At 46.6% G+C, this 24,652-nt stretch overlaps 1 protein-coding gene across 2 annotated transcripts in view; it reads right to left on the bottom strand.

Annotated features, from left to right (window-relative positions):
- The window catches only part of LOC144820246 (NXPE family member 3-like), a 146,152-nt gene that overhangs the window by 44,510 nt on the left and 76,990 nt on the right, over nucleotides 1–24,652 (bottom strand). For both annotated transcript variants that reach the window (XM_078677856.1, XM_078677879.1), the window contains exon 2: nucleotides 22,250–22,965. In XM_078677856.1, the coding sequence (XP_078533982.1) occupies nucleotides 22,250–22,965 (716 nt within the window). The remainder of the gene's footprint in view (nucleotides 1–22,249; nucleotides 22,966–24,652) is intronic.

Genomic DNA, 24,652 nt, shown 5'->3' with positions numbered 1-24,652 from the left:
GTCAGGCATTGCTCGTGCAAAATGATCTGTTGCTAAGTATTAAAAGTACCTCCCACTAGAACAAGCATTTGCAATACAAATAGGTCTCGCATTTACATGAGTTTAAGCTATTGGCATTGTAAATGACAGTGCCTTTTATTTATGATTTAAAAACGAAAACAAAAATAAAAGGCATTGTCATTTGCAATGTCAATAGCTCAAACTTGCGTAAATGCGAGACATATTGCATTGCAAATGCTTGTTATATTGTACCGCTGTCTTACTGTTGCAGTATATTTTCCAAATAAACTTTGTTTTAACCTAACCTAACCTGGCTGAACAGAATAATTTATGGCTGTGGTTGTCACAGGAGCCAGTGGGTCCTAGGGCCTCTGATGAAGGCTAAGGGGACATGACTCTGCTGGAAGGTCTTCATCTAGGGAGAGGCCTAGGGGGCTGGACACCCAACCCTGATGAGCCAGGCTGGCATCAGGATCTTCGTTGGCAGGAGCACTGCTCCCACTGAAACCTTGGGATCCTCAGGCACAGTAGACAGTGATCTTGCTGCTCCTCCTTGAAGAAAATATAACAATAAAGTATTGTGACTTTCTGGAAGTGATTGCTGTTACTATATACATTTCAGTGATTTGCTATTCAACATTTTCCTTTATTGATGGTTGTACAGTCCGGCAGTCCATCTTTAATATTCGTCACCCTACTGATGTAATTGAGGGGCCTAATTTTGATTTTAAGTCAAATACTTAAGATATATTGATTGGCCTGTTGATACAGAGTGACATGAAGGCATTTGGCCTAGACTACCAGAATGCAGGAATAAGTTAAAATCTAGTTCCAGAGCTGGAACATTTTGTCCCGGTGGCATGTATTCGTCTTGACACCCTACTACTCCTGGGTATTTTTAATATAGCATTGTATTGGTACCAGAAAGTTTTTTGTTTATTTTTCCGTTTTTATACACAGTGATCAGTGAATCAATGGTAAAGCGGTACATTGTTATGCGTTTTCTCCTACAGTCACAATGTACTGTTATTTACATGACATATCATATGGCAACAGTATATATAAACTTGAATTCAGGTCATCTCAAAATAGCTTGTAGCCTGCATATGTGTCACACAGTTTACCATATTTCAGACCCTTTCCACAGGGCATCACCGCACATACAGTAGTTTCTAACAAGAATCTCCCTCCAGATCGGCATGGTGCCCGGTTATGAATACAGAGTAAAACATTAGCATAAATGACCTACCCCAAATTTCTACACCAAGCCCACCCCCTCAGGTACAGTGCCATTCTCCACCTGTGTATCAGAAACTCTGTGTTCCTCTGCAATAAATGCTCTATACGGGCCCCAGATGTCTTTAGGACGTGAGGATCTGTGCGTAAGGGACGCATATTATTCACAATTCACATTACAATATGCTAGGCTGCGAAGCCATACCTGTAGTGTAGGTGCCTTTTTCTTGCCCCACATTAGTGCTATTTCTCGCTTTGCTAACAGGAACCCAAGGGCTGCGACCCCTTCTAACTTTCTTGAGGAAATTAATCATGTATCCCAGTAGTGCGATTTGCGGGGTGGTGATCAAAGCCAATGAGAGAATGTCTCTGAAAAGAAGTGAGCTCAGACAGCAGGTAAGTGGGAGCTCGTTTAATCAGGTCCAGTAACGGCAACCCCCCGGCAGCAACTGCCGAGATCAAAACTGACACTCTGTTCCACGCAGGGAACGTTCTTGAAAGGAATGCCCAGGAACAGATCCCAACACACCTCCCCTTCTACATAAAGAAAATAAGAAAAGATAGAAGGAAACTAGAGAGAGAAAGACAAGAGACAAGAGTAATCATACAATAAAGAAAACAATTATGTCATGCAGTAACAGGATGAAATCAGCAAAGCAACAAATTACCACATTTTGTAGTCCTGAAATTTAGCAGGAATAGATCTGACCCTGGAAGAGATTTCCCTCGGAGAAATAGGGTCAGAACGTAAAACTCTTCTATTACCAACATTGGTAGAGCAGGAATCAAGAGAAGTATTAACCCCAAACCTCTTGGTGACACAATCGGTCATGGAACCTGGCACAATAGATATGGTATTTTTGTTCCAAACCTTCCCATCATCCAACACAACAACATGATCTTTCACAACAGACACTCTCTTGGGAGATGGAAATCGTGACTCCACCTTGCGGAGAAAAACAGTTTATTTTTATCCTTACCCAATCACCTACCTTCACTTTGGAAGGAGACAAAACTGCCGGTCTAGGTTCATATTTTCCCTGGACAGAAGCCCTGACATCAGCCACAACAGATAAACACACGGCATCCACAACTTTTCTTGACATCCATTCTTTGTTTAATTTAGAACCTGCAACCCTTCCCCGTAACAAAGTGAAAGGAGCAACACCAGTAGAAACATGAGGAGTAGTCCTCACAGCCCACAACATATCACTAATTGCCTGACGCCAATGCAACCCATTCACCAAAGCAAGCAGAAGGTGTTCCTTAACAACACGGTTGAAGCGCTCAACCAAACCATTGCTGCGGGGATGATAGAGCGACGTAAGGATATGTTTAATCCCAACTTCTTTGAGAAACAAAGTCATTTCAGACGAGACCAGCTGTGTCCCGTTGTCAGACACGATTTCCTCTGGAAAACCCTCCCTTGAGAAAACATCCTGTAAAAACTTAATGACAACAGATGTGCTAATAGAGTCAACAAATCTAACCTCTGGCCACTTGGTCATGTAATCAATTAACACCAGAACATACTTTGGAGAGGTTCCTATAAGACCAAACGGACCAGCAATGTCCAACGCTAACTTGGACCAGGGAATGTTCTTCACAACAATAGGTTCAACTGACGAAGGATGAGTTACCTGAGATTTGTCACTGATAATACACTCACAACAATCACGGACAAAATGCTCAACATCCTTGTCGACAAAAGGCCACCAAAAATCTTGCCTCACTCTGCGTTTCATAGACCGAATACCAGGATGACCTTCGTGAGCCAAACCTTTTCCGAATAGAAGAAGGGACTACCAATAACCCCCCTCTTCTCAATATACCATCCACTAGAGATAACTCATCCTTAACCCTCTTATAAGGAACAAGCTCTGGAGAACAATCCTTGTCACACGGCCACACTTTACACATGAGGTCGATGACCTTCCCCATATCAGCATCTAAGCTAATGCCTTCCAACCACTCATGTTCAGAAAGAGCACAACCCACAGTGTCATTCAAGAAACCCACAGCGCAAACCACCTCTAAATCATCACACTCAGAACTGTCATCATTGTCCGGAAGAGGAAGTCTGGACAAACAATCAGCGACTACATTTTTCGCTCCAGCCACATACTCGAGCTGATATTGAAATTCCTGCAACCTAAATTGCCATTTAGAGATGCGCGGGGTAGCCCTGCCCCCACCCTTGGTCGTGAATAAATCAACCAACGGCTTGTGGTCAGTTCTTAAAATGAATTTGTTTCCCCAGAGAAAATTCTTAAAATGTAGAACACCCCACCACATTGCCAAAGCTTCCTTCTCTATAGCGGAATACATCCCTTCAGCACCCCTTAAAGTTCTGGAAGCAAAAGCAATGGTTTCCTCATGACCATCACCCCTTTTCTGCATGAGAACAGCACCCAAACCCACATTGCTGGCATCTGTGGATAAAATGCATAAATCGTTGATATTAAACAATTTTAAAGGGCGAGCACAAACAATTTCCTGCTTAATAGTATCAAAATTACTATTACATTCATCGTCCCAAATAAATTTAACATTTTTCTTAAGTAAATTTCGCATGGCAGCAGTTTTGGTGGAAAGGTTTTTGACACATTTGGAGTAGTACTCTGTAGTAATTAGGTCCACACTTGTAGGATGTTCTCAAGTAGATTTATTGAACAGATAAGTTAAGTCAGGTACAAGCTCAATGGGAGACTTAAGAGGACCTAGGGGAGACCCCACCAGGAGCATCTAACCAGGTGCTCAGCCCATCCAACTGTCACTATCTAGGCAGAGTACCAACATTCTGACTGCTGCACTTATGAACATTCTAAAGATGGTAGAAAGGCATCATATTGGGAATAACAGAATATTACATACTCCACCAAACCAAGGTATGAACACAGCTGATCTTTGTTCACAGGAACAGGAGCATTCTGAATGGCATCAATGATCTTAACTTTAGGTTCAATACCATTGTGGGAAATATGGTGGCCAAGATAGTCTACTCCGTCTTGAAGAAACTTGCACTTTTCTTCCCTCAGAGTTACACCACTGGACCTTATGATGCTCAGAATCAATTTAACTCGTTCATCATGCTCCAGTTCAGTCTTACCATGAATCAAAATGTCATCTTGGAAAAAGACGACGCCGGGAATATCTTTAAACAAATTGTTCATCAGTCTCTGGAAAACAGCCGATCTGAATGGTATACGAATATAACGATATGCACCATCCGGGGTAACAAAAGACGTGAGGTGTCTGGACTCTTTACACAACTCAATCTAGTGATAGGCAGATGAAATGTCGAGAGAAGTGAAAAACCTAGCACTTTCAAGAGTGGCCAACATCTCATTGATGTTTGGAAGTGGTTGACGATCGATCCAGAAGTTCGCGTTGAGATCGCGCAAGTCAACACACATTCTCAGGCATTTATCAGATTTCCGTGCCAAAAATATGGGGGCAAGCCATTCAGAACCCTCAATTGGCTCAATTACCCCTGCAGCACATAGTCGTTCCAACTCTTTCTTTAATTCCGGACGTAAACTCAAAGGCACTTTACGTACCTTTTGGGCAACAGGTTTGGCATTCTCTTTTAGAACTATACGATGCTGGAACCCTTTGAGCTTACCAAGCTCTCCATTAAATACTTCCGGAAACATCTGCGCCCACTTAATATTAGACACTTGAGAAACAGTCTGAGCTTTAGATGTTACAGAAGTGGAATTGTAAAATTCACATAAGGCACTGCGGGATACCACCACATCAGGATGATTGGGATCCAGGATGATATTCAAATCACCTTGCTCGTCCCACCCTAGCAAATTAGCGCCTTCTTTAACCACAAATACTACAACTGTAGTATGATCGGAATTGATATTCAATTCAGCAGTACATTTTCCAAGTACTTCTACTTTTTTGCCAACATATACAAAAATCTTAATATTGGAGGGTTCCAAAAGCACACCAGAAATTTTACTGAAGTCCGCAAGGTTTAACAAGGTAAAGGGGGACCCAGAATCCGCCAGAAATTTACAGCATACCCGATTTACAGTTATATGTTAAGTTAAGGAAGGAGATTTCCTTTTTCGGAGGCCAGACAAAGAAGACAATGCAACAACACCAGCCTCGTGGGAAGAAGAGGACAATATCAATAAATCATAACATTCTTCATCAGATTCTTCAGAAATGGTTTTCACAGTTTGAACAGGTTTTTATGTAGAAGCAGCTGTGCACATTCTAGAGTAGTGGCCCTAGTTCCCACATTTGTAACAGGTTTGGTTGAGGGCAAAACAGAATTTGGCAGAGCCAAGATGTGACTTACTGCCACAACGAAAACACACAAGTTCGTTCTGCACAGGTTTTGCACAGGTTTATCTTTGGATGGAGCACTAGATGTGGTAGAACGAGTAGCAGTAGTCATAGGTACATTGGGTTTGGGTTTAGGAGGGGGTTTGGAGTTCAAAAGTTTCACTTCCGCAGTTGAAGAAGTTGAACTCATTTCCTTATCACAGAATTGAGAATGCTCAATGCTTTTAGCTAGTGTGAGAGCGGTCTCTAAATCAGGATCACCAGAAGCAAGTAGTTTTTCTTGAATCTTTTTGTTGCAAGTTCTTTCAATTAGTTGATCGCGTATAATTTTGTCTCTAAATTCCCTATAATTGCAGTTAAGAGCAAGTATTCAAAGTGCTACCACAAAATCGTCAATAGATTCGCCCGGAGTTTGAACATGTTAGAGAAACTTATGACGCTCAAGTACAACATTCCTTTTAGGAGAAAATCTCTTATCAAGGGTTTTTATCAAAGAGGCATAGTCATCAATCAGAAGAGAATCGACCATTATCACCACCACTATCCATAGTGCTGACAATTTCAAGTGTCAAAGTCTTCAAAATGTTTCTACCTTCGGTGCCAAGATTATAAATCAAAAGAGCTTTTTTCTTCTTAGAAGTGAAAGTGTCACCATCAATAGCTTCTAAGTATGCCTTAAAAGTATCTTTCCACTGTTCCCATGGTACAGGTGGTGTGCCAGCTGCTTGCAAAAAAGGAGGAGGATCCAATATACGATCCATGTGCATAGGTGAGTTGCTGCCCCTCAGTAAAAAAATTTACAATAGAAGTGTCGCAGTTAAACCAGCATAAACAATAAATAAGCAAAGGAATGTTCAACACTACTGTATTAGTCAGGACAAAGTGCGTGTCACAGTTGGGAAAACGCTATCAAATATGAGAAAAGCCTTGAAATGCCTTGAAACGGCTTGAATGACTTAGAACTGCTCCCAACAGTCTCCCAGCGTGGCATGCACCAATACGGTTGTAATTCTGGGCAAGTCCAGGTAAGGTGCGCAAAATCTGCATATGGAGCAAAGCATTTCCAGCAATGGTGTGGTCTAGATGGGTCTATCTTGTGGGACCAGGCTGGGGTGTGGTACATTCTACGAAGAAATTTAAAATGCAACAGTTTATGCCTACTATTCAGGGAAACCTCCTTCGTAACTCTCAAGCACTGTTCCCATTGGCCATCAGAAATGGGCCTGCCCAAATCCTATTCCCATGCGCGCCCAATTCACTTTCAATAAGTAGCGTTAATGGGGTGGCAGGTTCGGGAGCAACAGGATATGTGGGATAGGTGGCTCTTAGTATGAATGCATACGACGTAGTACGAAGGTGTCCATGAAGGAGCAGTCTTGGAACCGAGTCTCCTCTGTCACCAAAAATACATGATCTTCGGGGAACAGGTCACCCATCTTATGGATTTGAAACTTAGCCAGTGTACGTTGCACTAATATGTCTCCCGTGATAGGAAGAAATGAGGGATTCGGGAGTGGTAATGCCGGAGAGTATAATAGATCCAACCCCAACAGCCGTCGCAGCTTCTCCCATGCCCAGCTTGTAGTGGATAGCGTCTGTATGTCCCGTGGGTCCCTTTGGGTAAAACTGTGGACAATGTCTGCGGGAGTACAAAATCTGCCTCAGGTCTCAAGTAAGGAATACGTGCGTCTGGGTGATACCATGCAAATGAGTAACTGCACTAAGCCGTTAAATAATATAAATACATATCTGGGACCCCAAAACCACCCCTCTCATACGGGAGAGTCAGAGTCTTCCAGTTCACCCTTGGTCTCTTACCCCCCCACCCCCATACCAGTCTTAAAAGGTGTTGTCGCAGCTGCAAAAAAAATGTGAGTGGAATGGGAATGTTAATAAAAAGATATAAAAATCTCGGGAGGACTACCATTTTGATCATGGCGACTCTACCCGCCATTGATAAAGGCAGGCGAAGCCACCGCTCTATTTGTTTTTCCAAAGAGCTAATCGCACGTCCATAACTCAACCTAATGATGGTAGCCAAATCCAAATGTATGTGGACACCAAGATATTTGACCACGTCATGGCACCATTCCAGTGGATACTCACATTCCCATGGAGTCGCGCTGCTTGTAAACGGAAAAATCACGGACTTATGCCAGTTAACACTAAGCCCTGAAAACCGGCCAAACCGTCGGATGTCCCTGATAATTGGATCAAGATTAAGTTGCTGGTGTCTCATGTATAAAATGGTATCATCTGCATAAAGGGACACCAGTAGAGGGCCTGTTTTAATCTGCATACCGCAGTGTAAATGGTTCTCCTGAAAATGCCTTACCAAGGGGTCCATCGCTAAAATAAAAAGTAATAGGGTCAGGGGGCAACCCTGCCGTGTACCGCGAGTCAAGCGAAAAGGTTGGTATCTCGTACCATTGAGGCACAGTCTGGCAGAGGGTTCTGTGTACAGGAGGGCGGTGGTAGAAACAAAGCCCTCCGGCATCCCCATACAGTGCATCACTGAAAGAAAAAAGGGTCATTCTAGGGAATCGAAGGCGTTTTCGGCGTCCAGTAGTACCGCTGTGGCCGGGATCTTGGGGTCTATCTTGTGGATTACTGTAAATAGGGTCCGTAAATTAAGCGAAGTGGACCTATGTGGGGCGAACCCAGACTGGGCTGGAGAGATAATATATTCCATTAATAAAGTAAGCCGGATTGCAATCACCTTAGCCAATATTTTATGATCTAGATTCAACTGTGATAGGGGCCTATATGAGCCACACTGCGAAGGGTCTTTTTCCCGGGCTTAGGGAGCAGGATAATGACAGCCTCTCTGAAAGTTGGCGGGACAATGCCAACCTCAAGTGCCTCCAAGTAGACCTCCATCAGCCGCGGGACCAATATATCTTTGTATCTTTTGTAGAAATCCACAGTAAACGCATCCAGGCCAGGGGCTGAGGAACCCCTAAGCGTCTCTATTGCCTCAACCACGTTTTCTTGAGATATGGGAATGGCAAGGAAATCTTGCATGTATCTCTTGAGGTAGGCTAGCACAATTTCCGATAGGTACTCTTCTTGCGCGCGGAGGTCCTTACTTATTCTAGAGGTGCAAAGGGATTTAAAGTGAGACTGGAATGTGTCGCATTTTCCCAGAGTGCAGTATATCAACTGGTCGTCTGGGCCTCTGATTTCAGTAATGTAGGCTTTACTGTAAGGAGGGGGGAGCGTGTGCACCAGTATTTTGCCAGGATGCTTGCCTTCTTCATACCTCCTGGCCACATGGTGTTTACTCAGGTATAATAGTACCCGTTCCGCAGCATCACGGAACTCCACCATGAAAGCCAACCGCCTACTATCTCCTTCAGTTGACGCGTGTTTTATCAATTCCAAATCTAAGGCCGCTATTTCTTTCTCAATGCGGGCTAAAGTGTTACGTAGATCCTTTAGGACACCTGCATTCTTAGCAATACATATCCCCCGAATCTACTCTTTAAACCCCTCCCACAACACCGCCCATGTATCTACCGACCCAGTATGGATTTCAAAGTAGTCTTTGATGGCAACCCGCACCTCTTCAAGAAACACCTGGTCCTGAAGTGATCTACCGGGGAATCACCATTGTCTCTCATATCCCCCAGGTCTAGGGACAGAGTGCCGAAGCACCACAGGAGAGTGATCTGAAAATGTTTGTGGCATCGTATCTAATACACTGAACCAACCAGCAATTCCCGGTGAGACCACTCAGTAGTCTATTCTAGTCCAGGTGTCATGGAACCCCGAGTAATGTGTGTATGAAGTGGAGGACAAGTGGTGTTGTACGCTCTATATCAACCAGTGAGAATTGCCAGCAGATATCCTGTAGAGCAAGGCGTGAGCGGTGAGTAGTGTCCGGGGAAGTGGAGGTGCTATCTCTAGTGAGATCTAATATTAAATTAAAATCACCCCCCCATTATGATCAGGCAGGGATCCAGTGCCAAGAGGTGTACTTGTAACGAGTGGAAAAACTCTGGAGACTCCATGTTAGGACCGTAGATACCTATTAGTGCCACAGAGTGGCCCATTAGAGAGCCAGTAACAATCAATAAGCGGCCTTCACCATCGTCTATAACTCTGCTCGGGGAGAAGGGAACCCATTTGTGAATAAGTATGGCCACCCCTCTTGCATATCTGCTGTAACTGGAAAAATATCTATGGGACCCCCCAGCTCGCAGCCATGGGTCGGATTTGGGCAAGTGTGTCTCCTGCAAACAAGCTATGTCGACGTTGTGTCGTGCTATGTCATTGAGAACCTGGCATCTTTTCCGAGTATTTTTCAGGCCTCTGACATTCCAGGACATCAGAGATAGCCTGGAGGGACCAAGCCGATTACCTAACTGTGCCATTCTAGGATTGAAACAATGATCATGTGAGTGTGCAAGCTAAACAAATGCCATATAACAAGGACCTGTGTACCAATTCCGGAAAAACCATGAACAAACAGCAAGTGTTCCCCCCTCCACCCACGACCCAGCCTCACCCTTTCCCTAGCGAGGCAAGACCATGCCCCACGGACACTTTGGCGGTACCATAGGAATGTGGAAACTGTACATATACACTGTAATCTTAGCAAATACAATAAACATATCCTGGTGTACACCATGAGGCGCATCGATGAGTATGACAATAGCAATTAGTGAAAAACCAAAAAGAGAAATATGCATTACAGAAACCTCAAAACTCAAGGAAGGATCATCCAGTCCCAGTGTTAGAGAAGAGTTCCATACTGGCTTCCGAGCCACTGTGAGGCGGAGACACTTCACGCTCGGTTGCCACTGTGAAGTTTGTGAAAAACACAAGCTTACTCCCTTGCCACTGTATTTCACCACGATCACGAGCGGCCCGTAGGGCAGTGTCTCTGTCTCTGAAGTTCATAAGTCTCGCAATGATGGGTCTCGGTGGCAGTCCAGGCTTTGGGGCGGGGTCCCAGTGATCTGTGGGCTCATTCCACTACAAAACCCTGCGTGAAGGACTCTCTGTCAAACAAATCAGACAGTAATTGTTCCACAAAGACATGCATGCAGCCTGTGTTAGCCGTCTCTGGTACGCCAAGAATGCGCACATTGTTGCGCCAACTGCGAGCCTCCAAGTCCTCATTCTTGATCGCAACCTCCTTCAAAATTCGCTCCACTCTTTCTAACCTTTTCTGCGACTGAGCCACTCCATCTTCCACATGCGAAATCCACCCCTCTGCTACATCCAAGCGACGGTCATGCGCCTGAACTTTAGCGCCCATGTCTGCCAGTTTCTTATCCAGGGCATCGAATCTGCCATCTAAGGCCTTAAATCCAGCTCTCATTTCCTTGAGCATCGCAGCCGTGAGCGACTTGGGGTTTTCGAGATTGTGAGAACTGCGGTCATCAGTTCACGGGGGTAGCTTGGCGCGAGCAGGTAGGCACCCGAAAGCTTAGGTGTAAAGTGACCCTACAGCACACACACCCACTGAGCCAGGAAACACACACAATAACTGACACCACACCAGCTGGTCTATTAAAACCAATATACTTTTATCTAGATCAAATTCAGGGTAATCAATGTAGCATCAACTCATTAGCAATAGTTCATTAGCAAAGCACTGGTGAATTCATTCAGTATTTCATCAAAGAAGCCAAGTACATATTTCATGAGATAACTCTGTGCAATCCTATTCCCTTAGAATTCAAGCAACCTTCCATTAGGCAGAAGTAAAACCATTTGTGTAAAGGATCAGGCAACTTTTCATCACAAGAACATAGGTAAATAATTCATTCAAAGAAGAACCCATTTGACAGTTCACTAGGCAGGCTTCAGCATCAGCATGGGAACCCTAGCAGGATCAATACAGCAGGGTTTCAGGATCATTAGGCATTAGAACCTCTGCTAGCCTGGCACATCAAGAATATTAACTCAGCTCCTGTTTAAGAGAGGCTATAACGGACAATCCCCCTAGCCAGGGGTTATCTCTTGTACAAACCAGTCAGCAAAGGTTCACTGGAGGCACTTGCCCAGTCCAGAAAGCCTTGTGGCAACAACGGGGCCCAACAACAGTCTCCGCCCGTCCATCCAGGGGGTTACCTTCCTATTCGGCCCTCCCTGGGCCCTCACGGCGCAGTGCAGGCTGTTGGGCAGGGGGAGGGGGGCTCGCGCTTGCTTCGGAGCCCCTTCATCAGTGTTTCAGGCCTACACAGATCGGGGGCTGGTGCGCTCCGCTGAGCCCCTCTTCGAAGGCTGTGGCAGTTCAGGGGCGGCTCGCGTACTCCTCCGAGACCCCTCCGGCGGTGATGGATGCGGGTCCCGGGCCTCCTGTAACTCTGGTGGCCCGGGAACCAATCAGGAGGCCTCATGGGAGGGGCTCGCCCACAGCAGACAATGGCCCAGTAGCTCCCGGGGGCACGTCAGCCCGAAGCCAATGGCTGCGCGGTGTTGGGCGGGCGTGTGGCCGGTGACGCGGCCGACGCCCCTGTCATGTCGTGATGGTGCTGGGCTTCGCGGGGCCTTGTGCGGCCTACCCCTGCGCAGCGGCGGCCCTCTCCTGGCTCCGAGGGCCGCCGGGAAAGACACAGGCAGCAGCGAGGATCTCTCCAGGCCCGCGGCGGTGACGGTGGGACCCAGAGGGCCTCAGCGGTGAGCTCTCCGTAGAGGGCTGCACAGGCACATCAGCACTGGAAGGCAGCCGGGCTTTGGGGGCAAATACAGTTTCTTGGGGCACAGTACTTATCCCACACCCCCGTGGGACCAGGGTTGCGGCTGTGATATCGGCCAGCAGCGCTTACAGACACAGCGCTTAAAGGGGTACAGCGCTAGAATGGACAACAGTGCCTCGATCAGTCCGGTAAGCTGGAGGCACAAAGGAAGTCTCTAGAGCCCCAACACTCCAGGGGAACACAGCAGGGGAGCTCTTTGGCAGTTCAGCTTGCTCAGGCAATTTAAGCAGTTTATGCAGGACAGGCCACACGGCCGCGGCAAGACAACACTGGGGCACAGGTTGGGCCAAGGAGCGCAGAGATGACACAGCGCCAGTACCTGGTTGATCCCCCAGCAGTCCTTCTCGCAGGTAAGCGTTCTTCTTGGCGCTTGATGGTTCCGGTGTCCTTGGTAGGTAATTTCTTCGGGGGGGGGGGGGTCAGTTGGTGGCTGGAGACAGATTGGACTCTGTAGCTCACCGCAGGTGGGTCCCTGGGTTCTCCTCACGCTGGGCCAGATCAGTGGGTTTGGTTAGAGTCCCTTACACATCTTGGAAGGCAGCGCCCAAGCCCTGTCACTCCCAGTGGTATAGGTACCCCCCTAGGCCCTACCGCTTAAGTCTCCTGCGTAGGTTCCCCCCAGGTCAGTGATACCCCAACTAACTAAAGGATTTCCCTCCTTTCCTTAAATATTCCCAGGTCAGGTGACCACTCTCTAAGGCGGCAAACGAAGACCCCTCCCCTGTTCCGGAAGGTTCCAGGAGCTTCTCTAGTCTAGCTATGGGCAGAAAAGGCGGGCTGGGGTTGCAACAGTATCTTAAGGGCCCAGCCAGCTCCTAGGGTGCTACTAAAAAGACCACTCTGCAGTAGCAGGGGCCTGTGGCAGCCATATTAGGAAAAGAGAGCACCTGCACCTTAGCACTGTTTAGCAATGGTAAGGCACCCGGAGACCTAGGTCCAACGACAAAGAGGGTGGAAACAACAAGGCAAGGGCTGTTAAAAAACGGGGAAAGACCACCCTATGGCTGACAGGGATCATCAGCTCCCTGAGCTCCCTCTGCCATGTCCGCAGTTTCTCCGGTCGCGGTGTCAGTGACCCTCTCAAACGGCAGTGTCCATTGCTTGTGGATTGCGCCACTAAGGGCAGGCACAAAGTGGCAGAACCGTTCACCAGGAACAGCGCGGGGAACTGGGACCCTCCACCCGCCGGGTCGAAAGCTGTGACAATATAGGTAGGGCCACGGATGCTCAGACTGGCGAGCGCAACTCTGAAGTGGTGATGTGTCGGGCCAAACCCCGGGACCAAAGCAATGTGCAACACAGGTTCGATCACTCAGTGGTCTGGTCTCTTCGCCGCAGTTAGCCCATGCAACCGATTCACGCATCCGTCACACAGAGTGAGCCCAATCGTGTCTTGTACATAGCAAGCAGGCCGCAGACTTCACAGGCCTGGCGATTGTTCCATTTTACTTGTGGCTTCCACAGTATGCTGCCAACACCACAGGAAGAACGGGGCCTTCTAGATTAATCCAGGGTGGAATAGCGCGATGTTAGCTGGGAAGCCCTGCGCTTGACAGTACAGCAGTCCAAAGCGGCACCCAACAGCACTGTAGATGTGTTCAGCGCCCTACTGTGTGAGGCCCAGGGACAAAGCTCCGCGCCCCTCCATGTCCAATATCGCCGTGGGCCGCCCCTAGTGGGTCCCTGTATTGATGGAAACACCGGGACGAGCTCCAGGGCCGCCGCAGCAGCGCCGCCTAGTCTCAATTGCACCGTGTCCTCGGGGCCGCATAGAGGGGAGGGAGCCAGCACACCCAGCCAGGCACAGTGCCGTTCCGGCTCCTGAAGCGTAACCAAGCGGGCCGCCCCTGCTAGCCCGCCGCAGCCCCGGAGCCGCTCCGGTACTGGAAGGCCCTGTCCCCAATTCGGTTCCCAGGCGAGGCCGCGACCGCGAGGCCAGCAGAGCCCCGCAGCCATCGCGCACGCCACGCAGCCCACTGCACTAAGCCGGCAAAGGGGGTGGGGGGAGGGCAGCTGCACAACTGATGGGGTAGCAGAACAGGCAAAGGGCGCCGACCGGGGGCCTCCGCTCACCTAGCTGCTTGCGGATCACGGCTCTCTCGTCAGCGTCCGGAAGTTGCAGGCCCCGGTCTCAGCGCTCGGATGTTCTCTGCTCAGGCCACTGAAAACTAGTATTGACTCGTCGCTGCGGCTCGTGGTGGATATCGCTGTGTTCCTCTACTCTTTCTGGGCATAACGATGAGGGTTCTAAGTTAATCGGTGATGTCCATCATGAAGAAATCGGGCTTTCAAGGTGCCCGGCCAAATGAGCTTCAAGCAAAGGCGGCCATCTTAGTCGCCTGCGTGGCCACACCCCCCTTGGTACCAGAAAGTTAGTATGTGCTGTCTAAATATCAGAGTGGGTGCACCTTACAATGGGACAAGTAACTAGATAGAGGTTGCTGTTCCATTGTGGAAGGGTGTGATTTCTTGTGAAATATGATGTCACACGTGTTTGATTGGGTTTCCAATATGAGTTGTGTTAAGGAGAACGAGTGAGGATATCATAGATTGCCATTAGGAGTTCAAATCTGCACTTATTGAAGTCACCGGTACTCTGGCAATGAGCGCAGCTAATTTTTGTATTGTTGGAGACCTTAATCTACACTTTGACCTCCAACATGATAATGAAATTGACAGCTTGCTTGCAGACCTAGCGGCTTGCCATTTATTTTTATTGATTTCGGGTCCAATACACATTGTCGGACATTTGCTTGACCCCGTCTTTTGTAATATTCCCTCCACTTCTGTTAAGACACCCAGTCCAGTATGTTGGCATGACCACTTTCTGGTCTCTATGTCTTTCCCGGCCTTCAAGCCCCCATACAGAGGCTATTAACAGCCCTCTTTTAAACGCCTTTGTCGTACACTGAAGCTTGAGGATTTTCATGCCCTTCTCTCTTTACACCCTCCTAAACTGCTCAGTGACCCTGATTTGTCATATAAATCACTCTGTAATTGTGTAGTGTAGTTCCTATATTCCCAATAGGCTCTGCGCATTGGAATAATATATCCTATAGATGTGACATAGGACTTATGTCGATTAGGTCTCTATCGAAATATATTAGACTTAATTGTGAGTTTCAGCTAGCTCCGAGGTCACTAGAAACTTTCTCGAGTTCACAAGAAGGAATTTAGTTTCTGACAACCGCATAAACATGACAACTTTGTTTCCCCAAGATAAAACTGATCTTCAGAGTCGTGGAAACAACAGATAGATATTTAACTCGTGCATGCTTCGTTTCACCAGAGGTGCAGAGAAAGAGATAGATGGGCGTTTTCAATAAAAGGATTTATTGAACAGTCTTCTTTCTCAAGCATAATAAATGAACTGCTACAATCGTAAAACTGGTTGCAAAATATAATGCATACAGTAAAAAGAGTACAATAAAATAATACTGTAAGAGCATTGTATGGTTCCTAGACCATAGATAAATACATACATAAATAACAGAGGCTAAAAGTACTCAACTGGTGCTTCTAAAATACGCCTACTCCGAAGTACCTAACCTAAAATTTGTACAAAGGAAGAAGTAAGTGAGGTGCAGCATAAATGTACTATTCTTTGCCAAGAATCTGTCCAAGATTTCTCTTAGGATCTAATCAGCTCCGTACCTTGATTTGGAATGAAGAAGGTCAGTCTCAGGACTCAATTTCCCAACAACCCGCAAGGGTAGCTTGGAAACACCGGAGCTGTATTTCTCGGCAAGATAAAAGACAGCGTCTCTCTTAGTGCGCTTGCTGGAGGGTCCGCTTCCTTCGGCACTTGCAGTAGCAGGGCGCATCGGGCAACTAGATAGTCGAACTGCTCCAAACCACCGTGTGTTTGCTATGTCAAGTGTGGGCATATTTATACCTTGAAGGTACCGACGTAAAGGTTGACATAAAAACGTAATTAAAGAGTCTCAGTTCTTTGAAAACTCCAGGAGTTCTTGGACAAGTCAGTATTCGAGCAAGGGGAAGTCCCTAGCTGCTGACGCCGAGTTTTCCAAGAAATCGTTGTAGATTTTCAGAACTAGTGGAAGTAGCCCTGCCGTATTTGGACTGCATGAGCTCTGTCTAAATAGGGTTATGATTCTTATACCTATATAGGGATATAGTGATTTATACCTTTATAAGGGCATATATAAGGGCATGAATCAGAAAAATTCCAATAGGGTCCTAAAATGTTATACAACAATTGGATCCTTCATGCTCTTGATTCCCTCATTCCAGCCAAATGGACTAAAGGCCGTAACTCTGACTCTAACCCATGGTTTAATGATTCTCTGGCTGCTAAATGTAAATTTGGTAAAAAGTTGGAGCATGCCTGGAGATAAGACTATGACCCCTTGGCTAAAAAATGCTATCAGGCCGCTATCAAGAGCTACCATAGGACTATTCACTCTGTCCGTGCTGCTCTCTTCGCCAAGGAAATCAAGTTAAGTCTCAACCCGGCCAAGTGTATCTTCAAAATACTTAAGGATCTCTAAGTTAGGAAGCACTCTACTGTCACCGTGATTATGTCTGAGCAACATTGTGAGGACCTTGCCACTTTCTTTGTTAATAAAGTGGAAACAATCTAAAGGTCTTTCCCTTTGGCTCCTCCTTCTCTTGCCGCTCCTCACGGACCCCCTCCTATTCATTCCTTCCATCTCGCAGGAAGAGTTCTTATTCTGAGTGGTAAAGTTAAATTTGCCTCTCCTGCAGACCCTCTGAAGCCTGCCCAGTTCAGGGACTCCCTATCTGTGCTCTGGGCACCTTTGTGCCAGGTTGTTAATACTTCTTTTTCCACAGCTGTTGCCCCTGAGCTATGGAAGCAGGCCACGGTAGTTCCTCTACTTATAAAACCTTCACTGGGTCCGGCTAAGTTGGAAAACCTTCGTCCTATATCTCTCCTACCATGGGTAGCAAAGGTTAAAGAGGCTCACACTAATAACATCTTAACGGGGGTTCTTTAATATTAATGGCACCTTGGACCCCTCCCAGAATGGCTTCCGCCCTGGTCACAGTACGGAGACTGCTCTCTTGGCTGTGACCGAACATCTGTGGACCGTCCTCGATGCAGGACACACTGCGGCACTGATACTGCTTGACCTCAGTGCCGCATTTGACACGGTCTCCCACAAGATACTTTTACATCATCTGGAGGAGGTCGGTGCCATTGGCCTTGCTTTGCAATGGTTCAGATCTTTCCTGTCAAAGAGAACGTTCCAAGTGACTGCCCCCCTTTTCTCTCCCATGTCGAGTCCATCGAGCAGGGTGTGCCTCAGGGCTCTGCTCTGAGTCCTGTACTATTTAATCTGTACATTCAACCTCTTGCTACGGTGGCTAGGGACAAAGGCCCTACCATGGTCTCGTATGCTGACAACACGCACTTGGTGGTGGCCCTCTCCGACGACTCCAAGCAGGTCGCCTCCAAATTTTGGAGTGGCTGACGGCTTTCGCGGAGTGGATGACCGCCAACTGCCTCTAGTTTAATGCCAATTAATCTGAGGTGTTGTTGGTGGGGAGAGGCGAGGGACTATGGAGTGAGCAATGGAGGCCCACACCCTTGGTAGTACACCCACCCCTAAGGCGGTGGTAAAAAACCTAGGGGTATGGATGGACTCTACACTCAGCTTTCAGGATCACACCAAGAAAGTGTCCAGCACTTGTTTCGGCCTCCTACAGAGACTTAGGCCCCTGCTGGGGTTTTTTGATCCACCCACCCGTCAGTTGATCGTCCAAGCGGCTATCTTATCTAGACTGGACTATGCCAGCTCGCTCCTCTTAGGAGCTAATCAGACAGAGGTAGTGCGCCTGCAGCGAGTTAAAAATGCAGTGGCCAGAGCCCTTCTGGGGATCCCGTGAAGCTGCCCCACGTCCGGTGTCATCCGGCGTCTACATTTGTTGCTTATGGCCAAGCGGATCTAATTCAAGGCTCTCTGCTTGACAATTAAAATTCTGAAGCTAGCGTCTCCTGGGATTTTGGCCAACTTGCTGGTACCTTATGTCCCTATGTGCCAGCTGGGCTCTTTGGGGCAATGCTTGGTTGTTGTCCCTCGAGTGACCCGTCTCCGTGCCAGGGGACGGTCCTTCCGTTGTTTGGCAGCCAAATTGTGGAACTCCCTGCTCTTTCAGATTCGCAGTCTGGAAAGCCTGCTGGCCTTCCAAAAAGCCATTAAGACACATCTTTCCCGTGGCCTAGTTCTTACCCTCTATGTTCACTGCTTTTAGCGCCGGGACGCCAAGATCTTCGCCTCTATGTTACACTGCTTTGAGCGCCGGGACGCCTCTTCGCTGAGGCAGCTGTGTGCCGGGACGCCAAGATCTTCGCCTCTATGTTACACTGCTTTGAGCGCCGGGACACCTCTTCGCTGAGGCAGCTGTGTGCTATATAAGTCTAGTTAACATTAACATTACATAGGGAATGTAGTGAGTTGTGAAATACATCGGGTAGCATACTTGTGTAAATAAGTTGTCATTATTGCAGAGATTTGCGTCACTGGTATGCGGGGAAGATAAATTTGTTAGTGGTACGGAGCTTGTGTTTGTACTTACCAGTCTCTACTTCACCTGCAATCCCCATAATTCTATCATGGCAGTGTATGAACAACATGTTCTCCTCCCATGGCATGAGTTAGAAGAGTTGCTACATCAGCGGCGAGGCCCTCTTGGTGTGCCATGGGACAAAGGTAATGGACTCTCCCCCGCAGGTCGTTTCACTGCTTGCATATGTCTCCTGTGAGCATCTGATGTTGGAGATCGCATTCATCTTATCCATGATTCCAGCCAATGTTTCCCTTCACTGGCTCATGGTTGTTATCTGGACCTATGCTCCTTAGAATTAGGGCTCAACCCTAATTATCTCATCCACAATCATGAATATTTTATTTTCTGAGAATCTAGCGAGTTTTCTTCCAGCCATCTTTATAATTTTGTAGTGAGAAGCTTTGCTTCGTGTTGTGAGTGGTGAATGGTTTGTGGAGTGTATTTTGTTGTGTGGGCTTGCAGGTGTTGTTGCGGAATTAAATTTGAGCGGGTGTGTGTTGAAGCATCTGTCAATATTGACGGACACTTCCGCCATTGGAAAGCCCATCCACCATTTCTGTCCTCCGTTGTGAGGGTCCCTCTGTGCCACTCTGACGAGGACAATTCTAATTTTGATGGATGGATGTCTGTCATACCAGTGTTGATGGAGTGCTTTCTGAAGATGGAGAATGGAGGGGATAGACGACTGAGGACCGAAGGACAGCTGATGGTCCATCCTCCGTCATGACAGATGGTGGTTTATCAGTCCAAACCCTAAATATGAAAAACATCTAATGGCTGGTCTGACGAACAGATCAGTTTAGTTCTATGAAGGGTACCCGAAGTAATTATTTAGCGGCTCAGGATCATGGGATAACAAAACAATGGATAGACAAAAAACCTGGTAGCCGATTAATTTACAATGAATCAATTAACTTAATCATTATGAACCCTCTATTATTTCAAAACTATTTGTTTTATTTCATTGACTGGTAAATGTCCCAAAAATTGTATTGCGATATAATACACAAAACTCCATTGGTGCATACATTCAGCGTGATTGCGTCATATATGTCCAATTTTACATTAAAAGTGCAATATGCCATAGTGATAATTTTATCAGTCTCTAGACAGAATAATCAAAACCAAGCCACAAACCCCAACCATTCATACCATTCATTCAATAATGCATTCTCCAGATACTAATCACTACTCCTAAAGTTCTCATCAAGACACGGAGAGGCAACCCAGCTTCCGTCTTCCATCAATGTGTCTTGGCCAAGGGAGTAAACATATCTTTGTTTCATTGGTCTTATTCATTAATAGCCACCTTCCTCTGGACCTCTTCTAGAGTGAATAGTGATTAGCATATGCCTCAGGTGATAGTGCCGTACGCCTGTAAAATATTTCACCTGTCTTCGAGGAGCAAGGATCACTGCCTGAAGACCTCTGTTGTTCATTATCAATAACTACAGCCTAACACAAGTTGAAGTGTAAATGATTTATCTTGTGCAAGAGTCCTGTAAGAATTGTGCTTGGGATTATATCTCAGCCCAAGAAGCTGCCAGGACCCTATATTTTTGTTGGGTTTATTTTAAATTCAATGTTGTACATAAACTAAAGTATATGTGAAAGTAGTGGTCTTTCGCGGAGCTATTAAAACCCATCTCTTCCCCACAGGCTGGTACCTTCTGATCTCCAGGCTCAATGTTCTGCTTCAGTGCTGGGACGCCGCTTTGCTGAGGCAGCTGTGCGCTTTATAAAACATGTGAACATAACATAGCTTTGACTGGAGATTGCATTGTAATTTTTAATTTAGGTGGCACTTTGCATCCCTGAAGAGGTCACGTAGCACTCAGCGTGTTCCTGGGAACCCTTGTAAGAGTGTAGAGTTGATAAAGTATGGTTGTCCTCTATGGGACGCATTGGGTGAGGTTTGAAAACATGCTGCGGGGTAATTTATGTTGAATACTATTGTTATTTTCCATATAGTTACAGGTAACATTACAACCTTTCACCTAAATACACACACAACAGTTTACAGGGACTGACCTTTTACCTAGATAAAACACTACATTCAGAACGCGTGTTTTCCCTAGTTCGAATCTCATACATTATGCATGAGGTTTCTTGGAAGCACAGCAGGACTACCATCTCCTGTATAATATCTATGTATAAAGCTCAGGCGCGACGTCATCCTTAGGCCGACACAGTAATAAAGCGAGGTAGGACCCCTGGGGAGACCTATGGGTATATATACATCACATCTTGCTTAGACAGACAGAGGAGACTGAGACTTCCCGGTTGACACACTAACCAGAGACGCTGAGGTTCCGGCATGCAGACACTCCAGCTCACATTGGTCTAACATCCCTCGCAGGGTGTTCAACTCGAGACCAGTACGGGGTCCCACAGTTTCTCAATTTAGGTAATGGGGTTGACTAAATCCTAGAGGGATTCTTGGCTTAACACCTACAAACATGCTAGTTAGGAAGGCATTGTAGGAGTATGAACTTTTAGTATCATGTGTTTTATATACTTTTATCTATTCATGATTACTGCAAGATGGTAGAGCTATACCATCCATTTATTTTATTAGTGCTTCTAATCATTTATCTCTGCTACTGTCTAACGGTTGTTGCAGCTCATATTTGCTACACTGGAATAACAGGCAGACAGCTTTGTTTCTGAAACTCAAGGTGCTTGTGCATTAGACTTATTCAAGCAGCTATGACCTTACTTGTGTGTAAGTACTATACTATACTGCTGCTGAATTCAAAGGCTATCACTACCTCCCTAAGTAAGTCTTGGCTACTCACTCCTTAATGTGGAGAAGTGTGGCTCAATGGTTAGAGCAGGCAGACCTTGATGCAGAGCTCTGGCCAGGGACCAGGGTTCGATTCCCGCCTCGGCGGGTCTCCGCTCATTAATTCCCCTGACTGGATATTCTCGCCTCAGTGCCTGTTCTGATCATGGGTCCCACGCTGCAACTCTGGGCAATAGCTTGCTTAGTCTCCACAACGGCCCCAAAAGCGCTGGGATGCCTGGCTGCACCTGGGGGGTGCCCAGGAGTGGACATTTCCCAGGAAAGCCAGGAAGGGTTCCTAAGCGGTATACAGACAGCGCCGGGACACCTCCGGTGGAGGTAGCTGTGCGCTTTACAAATTCCGACATTTACATTTACATTTTTAATTCAAAGGCTATTGCTACCTCCCTAATAAAAGCCTTGGCCTCTTGACCAAGTTACTGTCATTCATATCACCGCAGTCTTCCTTGCTGCATCCTGTGACAAATTCATGGAAATTGTTGTTGTTGAAGCAATCGCTATCTCTTGCAAATCCTAAGTCTGTTTGTTATGGACATCCAGCACATGTTATGTTGTGTTTTCTGAAGAAGACTGCCACTTGCTCAACTAAAATAGATTTCTCATACAAGTAATAGGAGAGTTATTGAAGAAACCATACTTATGAAAGAAGGTGTCTTCCTGTAAAGTCGTGATGTTCCGGATCCCTCCTGTGCTCTGATAAACATAGGCACTGCATGGAAGCTGCTTTGGCCTCTCGCAGATCCAGTTCTCTCCAGTCCTGGGGTCTCGGTACTCACAAACAGGCTTGCTCAAGATTTCAATGTTGCACTCAGTGGTCTCCATGGTTCCGTTCTTTTGAAAATATCCCAGAAAGTAGATTTTATCTGGACGGGAATCCCTTAGTCGCTTGAGGATATGAACGGCCTCGCTGGAGTGTATGAGCCGGATGGATATTTCCACCTTCCCTGGCCACAGAAGCTGGAAGGATACGGTGTATGTCCCATTCTGGTGGTCCCTCACAGACCCCGTCACACCTGCCTTCAGCAGCGGAGAGTGGAGCTTTGCCTGGAGGAAGTCTCCACCATATGTCTTTTGTTTCCGCTGGTGGTCTCTGGCTGTGACGGACACCTCCAGGGTCTCTCCCACAGAATAGCTGGGCTTGCTGTGCAGAATTCCAAAGTGGGAGGTCTGTGGACTGGTGGATGAGCTGAATGTCAGAGCACCCAGGGGTTCCGGCCACTCGATGAGTACTTTAAGCATCTTATCTTCTTCAGTCTCAGAGGATGGAGGTGAGTGCTCGTCTGTGGTGGGAACCAGAATCTTAGGAGTCAGTTCTTGAAAATTAGTCAATGTCCATTTCCAAATGGGGCTCACCTGTGGGGAGACAAGGAGTAGAAATAACTGGATAATCAAGCAGAATGGAGTAATTAGTTATAAGCATGATCATTTTACATCAGGACCCTTTTTGTAGTGGTTTTTGCAGCTTGGCAGTCAACCTGGAAGTTAATGGTAGTTCCACTTGCCGTTCACCCCGGGTGTGTCTGACCTAGGGAAGGATTGATGACCTGACCTGAGGCTAGTAGTGAAAGTGAGGATGATGATGCCTGTCTCCAGGGGGGTTTATTAGGGTCCCCCACTCTGATTGTAAGTACATTAGGAGAGTGTGCTCCCATCATGCTCAGCATCAACGTGTTGCAAGAGTATTGGATACGGACCTGACTGGGACCCGGTTTGGACCCTTTAATAAGAGAGAATGCTTATTCCTGACAATGCACAATGCCATAACACACCTTTGTAGCAAGAAACATTTTAAACCATGCACTGTACCCAATCACTCCTGTATTCAGTATCCTGGGGAGAGAACGCTAGGTGAGAGCATATACACTAACCCTAAGTGGCCCAATTATCTACAGTTCTCTACTCAAGCCCAAACATCTAGGTCTTTGGCAAGCATGTGAAACTCCTGAAGAAGGTGATGGGTCCAAGAAGGCTGAGGCAGATTGGTTTGAGACCATGCACAGGTATATGAAGTAGATGAAAGTGTGCGTGTACCCCTAGGTCTGCTCCCTGATAGGAGCAAAGTCTTGGACCTGTCCAGTGATGTGTAAATGTGCACTAAGGGTGCTTTCATGTTTTTTAGGCAGTCGACAACCTCCCCTGTCGTGGCTTTAGCATGTAAACTGGTGGTGGCAGCGCAGATATTTTTTGAATCGGTATTTGTGACCAAACCTTTTTATCCAAGCGCCTTGAGACCCTCACGGGTGAGTAGCGCGCTATATAAACCCCTGATTGATTGATTGATTGATTATGCCACTGAAGGGGAGTCCTGCTGCCCGGTTGGGCAAAATTGTGCTTTTATGCACTGTATGTATGTGGTCTGCGTGGAGCATGCATTGTGCGTATGAGTGAACCAGAGTAATGGAAGCCTTCAGGTTTCAGTTCGGATGCCCGTGACCTGTTCCGGTGCAGGAGACAGAAGTGAGGTTGTTTTCCCCAGACAATGTAATTGTATTACAGACATTCCTAAAGCAGGAGGGAGCAGACCTAGACACTGAAATGGAGAAATAGGAGATAGCGCTCCCTTAGAAATTTGATTAGCTGGCAGATGCATCAAACAAAATAGCTCCCGGTAAAATAGCGAATTGGTAAAACAGGCCGTTACCGAACGCAAAACCTGAAAACCCAATGCATCAACCCCAATTCCCAAAAATAATAACGAATTGCAAAAAAAAAAAACACGGTAAATTACCGATTCGCAAATTAGCCAATCGGTAATACCCAGAAAGAAATCAGCCCCCGAAAATACTGAATCGCTAATAAAAAATCGCAACGAAATGCATCAAAACTCGCACATAACGAAAAGGCCCAAAATCGCTATTTTGCATGAGCAAAATAAGGGGAATCTCAAACTGGAGGTAAATTTGTTGGAAGGAAGACAAAAATAAATAAATAAATAAACAGTGCATACAATCAGAATATGCCTCTGGAGATCCTGTATGTGTACCAAAATGGCTGCCCCCTACGTGCTTGCTAGGAGGAGGTTAATCAACGCTCTTGCACA

Source organism: Lissotriton helveticus, chromosome 1_1 (genome assembly GCF_964261635.1).
Source record: "Lissotriton helveticus chromosome 1_1, aLisHel1.1, whole genome shotgun sequence".
NCBI lineage: Eukaryota > Metazoa > Chordata > Amphibia > Caudata > Salamandridae > Lissotriton > Lissotriton helveticus.
This window is presented reverse-complemented; position numbering and strand designations above follow the sequence as displayed.